Source organism: Malus sylvestris, chromosome 14 (genome assembly GCF_916048215.2).
Source record: "Malus sylvestris chromosome 14, drMalSylv7.2, whole genome shotgun sequence".
Taxonomy (NCBI): domain Eukaryota; kingdom Viridiplantae; phylum Streptophyta; class Magnoliopsida; order Rosales; family Rosaceae; genus Malus; species Malus sylvestris.
The window spans coordinates 5154354-5158330 of record NC_062273.1 but is presented as its reverse complement, the minus strand read 5'-3'; the positions used below and the strand labels follow the sequence as shown (position 1 = coordinate 5158330).

The 3977-nt window shown below is 40.5% G+C and overlaps 1 protein-coding gene across 4 annotated transcripts; it reads left to right on the top strand.

The window, feature by feature from the left end:
• Positions 1 to 1563: 1563 nt before the first annotated feature.
• LOC126599222 (zinc finger protein 8-like) lies at positions 1564 to 3480 on the top strand. Of its 4 annotated transcripts, none has more exons than XM_050265562.1 (3): positions 1564 to 2531; positions 3141 to 3188; positions 3269 to 3480. In XM_050265562.1, the coding sequence occupies exons 1-2, from the start codon at positions 1713 to 1715 to the stop codon at positions 3147 to 3149; spliced, it is 828 nt and encodes a 275-aa protein (XP_050121519.1). In that variant the 5' UTR covers positions 1564 to 1712; the 3' UTR covers positions 3150 to 3188; positions 3269 to 3480. The 4 variants fall into 4 exon arrangements, with proteins under 4 accessions (XP_050121519.1, XP_050121517.1, XP_050121518.1 ...); XM_050265560.1 differs by having other exon boundaries at positions 3137 to 3188; XM_050265561.1 differs by having other exon boundaries at positions 3141 to 3480.
• Positions 3481 to 3977: the final 497 nt, after the last annotated feature.

Below are 3977 nucleotides of genomic sequence, written 5' to 3'. Positions count from 1 at the left end.
CTCGAGAAAGTTCGTTGCATGCTATCTCAAGCTAAGCTGCCAAAGAGATTTTGGGTAGAAGCTTTGAGCTATGCATGTCATGTGCTTAATCGACTACAATCAACAACATTGGAGGGTAGAATACCCATTAAAGTGTGGTCTGGAGAACCAGCTTAGGACTACGATAAGCTACGAGTGTTTGGATGCAATGCCTACTTTCACGTGAAGGAAAACAAACCGAATCCATATGAGCCAAGAAAGTTGTCTTTATGGGATTTAATAGTGGTGTGAAAGGCTTCAGACTTTGGTGTCCCGAATTGAACAAGATTATAGTAAGTAGAGATGTGGCATTCGATGAAAGTCACATGAAATTGAAGGAAGATGTTCAAATGGTGGAGCATGGGGAAGATGATTGCATAGCCAAGTAAGAAAGTTGTGGAAGAAGAAAGACAAGGTGATCAACTTGAACATGAAGATAGTGATCACGAAGAAGAAACACCATCAGAAAAAATAAAGATACAAGATTATTAATTGATTTTTCAAATGGAGACTCGAAAGGGGTGTTCGCCATGGTCATCACCTGTAATTGCGGACTTGAGCGAGAATATGATCGGAGTTCGTGGGTTCTCTGATCTGATTTGTGATTTTGGGTTTGGGGCGAGGAGAGAGTGGTGGTGGTCTGGTGGTGTAATCTCTCTGGAGTTGGCGAGTGTAGGTGATGGTGACTCTCGGTGTTTGTGAGAATAGAGAGCAGAGAAAGACGCTAAGTCTCTCTAGTGAAGGAGTTGGTCCAACCAAGACCCATTTAATCTCACTATAACTTAGTCCTAGCACAGAACAAACGCAAGACTACACTAATAATTAGTCTAATATTCCAATCCAGTGAAAGATAGGGAACCAAACAAACACACCCTCAAAGGAAAAAACCTACGCCACCTAAATTTGAAGAGTGAGAAACAACGTTTTGAGAAAGATAGTTTCTCTTACAGGACTATCCATCCTAAAGCTAGCTTTGTTTCTTGCTCTACCACCCTAGCCAGTGGCCTATCAATTTGAACATCTTGATTAATCTTATTTCATGAGTTCAAGGATTTATTATGCACGAGATTATTTATTGATGCATCATGTATCAACATTCCGATCATGGTGTTGGTACTCATTAATTATCAGTTTATTAATTGGTAAGTAGTACGATAGTGAAATATCTTTAATTTTTATCACAACTGGGTAAACATAATGGCAAATTGACAATATTATTTGTTCCTTCTTTGAATAATTAGATAGCCAGAGGATGATGGGTGGATTATAAAAATATGAAAAAGTGTTTGCGTATGTTAACAACTTTCCCAAGTTTCCCCCATCAAATAAACCAAAAAAACAAGTGAAAGGAAGCAATGGTGCATGGTACTTTGAGAAGCCAAAGCCACTCTCAATCTTGTGGCCTTGTCAGGCTTCACTCTCAGATGGGTCAGCCCCAGTTGTCCATCATCATTCAGACTCTCACCCCACTTTTATAGACCCCACATCATCCCTAATGACCCCTACATACATCACATTTCCCCCCTTCTCCTTCCCTTCCCCTCCCCTCCCCTCCCCTCCCCCACCCCCACCCACCACCACCCCGTTCTCCTCCTCCCTTCTCATTTTCCTTCTTCCAATTTCCCCATTTTCTCCTCCTGATCCTCAAAATTTCTCACCACACCCAAAACAACTACTCCTTTCTCCAATTTTTCATGGACAAGGTTGAGAGAGAGACTCAGGACTTCATGAACGTAGAGTCTTTCTCTCAGCTACCCTTCATCCGCCCCGCCCCTCCACTCAACAAAGAAAAGGGCATTCGGCTCTTCGGCATAGAATTTGGCGCCGACACCACTACTGACGACTCTGAGTCCCCTGATTACACCAATGCGTCCGAAGACACAAAAAGGAACAGTACCAACACCAACACAAACACCATCATCAACAACAGCAGCAACAAAAATAATAACAACAACCAAAACGGAAGCGAGAGCAGCAGGAGATTCGAATGCCATTACTGCTGCCGAAACTTCCCAACCTCCCAAGCCCTTGGGGGACACCAGAACGCGCACAAGAGAGAGCGCCAGCACGCGAAACGCGAACACCTCCAGTCGGCCATGGTGCATGCCGGAGGCCTATCTCATGACGCACACCACGTGTACGGCTTGATGAACTACACAAGACTTGGCTCCTCAGTTCATCATCATCCCAGTCCTAACTATCCATCATGGAATATTAGTAACTCTAGCTCTACTATAACTAGTGCTCATCACCATCAGCATCATCATGCTAGGTTTTATGGAAGCTCTGGTGGTACGTACGGCACACAATCAGCTCCCATAAATGGGAGCCCCTTGGCCTTGTGGCGGATCCCAGCCGTTCAAGGTACTAACCCTAATTCCAATCGTGACCGTTCGATGAATTTGTTCTCCGGCGGGGAGGAAATGAAGGCGTCCGTGGTCGGTAGTGGATCGTCCGGTGGTCATCAAGGGCGGTACGTGTATGACTCGTCGATGGCGAGTGTGCAAGATCATGTGAGTTTGGATCTTCATCTGTAATAACAATATATATATATATAGTTATTTTAATAATTGATTACTTAATTAATTGCTACTATTCTTAGAGAGAGATTTTGAGTGTTGAAATTAATTCTCATGATGATGATGGTGGGATAATCTTTTGGAATGCAAATGAGGCCAATTTTAGTCAAAATTTTTAGTAGGATTCAGTATGCAAATGTGAAATTATGTTATTGAGTTTGACCAATATATGTACGGAGAAATTTTATGAGCATTGGGAACGCATTCTTGATTCTGAAAGTTAAACCACTGTCACGAGCAAGAAAGCCGCTATTTTTGGGATGTAAATTTTCGTTTTAATTCGTTCAAAGGAAAACAAATGGTAGCAGCAAACTAATAAGTTGGTTCACAGCAATGTCTGTCCGCTATTTTTGGGATGTAAATTTTCGTTTTAATTCGTTCAAAGGAAAACAAATGGTAGCAGCAAACTAATAAGTTGGTTCACAGCAATTTTGTCTCCTCCTTTAGTGTTTTAACTTTTCTGCCACACGCGTGAGGAATATATGGTATCAGTTAGGGGGTGCATAAGCTTTTGTTAATGCATTTGTTTGTTGGTCTAGACAGGTGGGGTGATGAGATAGGTGAAATCTGATTCAGTGTATGTGCGATCAGGTGATAAGGTTTGATGAATAGTGTTCAGCTTCTGCCTCATAATATGCAGAAAGAAAATGATATATCCATGGAATTTGCAGGTGGCATTGCTTACTGCAGTTGCAGCTCTACTTTAATATATACATCTTGCTTATTTTCAGTGCCATTGATTTGAGAGAGAGAGAGAGAGAGTTATCTCTATGCATCCATGAAAGTTTAAATTATATCTTGTTTTTCTTAATGAATAAAGGGGAACCTCCCTATTCGTGACATTGAGCAGGCAAAAGGAGCAATCTGAAGGCCACTAAATTTACTTGATTGGGCTTTTTTCTTTCTACGTTATTGATATTTACATCTCAGTTTATTATTTTGCACTTAAAAAATTATTACCGTAAAAATGCTTTAGAAGAAGTGGAAGACGACAGTATGAGAGTGAATAATATAAGTATTTTTTGAAAGAAAAAAAACCAAATTAATTATATGCATGGAGTAGCTGCAATATATATGTACATATATATACTTGGTCTGAATAATATATGTATATGATTTTGATCATGTGAGATTATGAACTTGTGGGACCTAATTGGTTGATTATATAAGCAACAGTTTGAAATGTGGTTCTGATGGGAAAAGGAGCTAGCTAGCCTGATGAAAAATCAGGGTACAGTATGGTATAGTAGGATTGAATGAGATATCTAATCATGAATGGGGGTCATTTCAAAAATAAAGCAATAACATGATAGGCTAGTGATGTATATACTAAGTTGAGGAAGGTCTACAACTAGGAATCAAACATGGGTCACTTCCCTG

Bases quoted from the DNA above. Each gene is read 5' to 3' on its own strand.
- LOC126599222 (XM_050265560.1), top strand. From the start codon at position 1,713: ATGGACAAGGTTGAGAGAGAGACTCAGGACTTCATGAACGTAGAGTCT. The intron at 2,532-3,136 runs GTGAGTTTGGAT...TTGTTGGTCTAG, and splicing joins TGGCGAGTGTGCAAGATCAT to ACAGGTGGGGTGATGAGATA.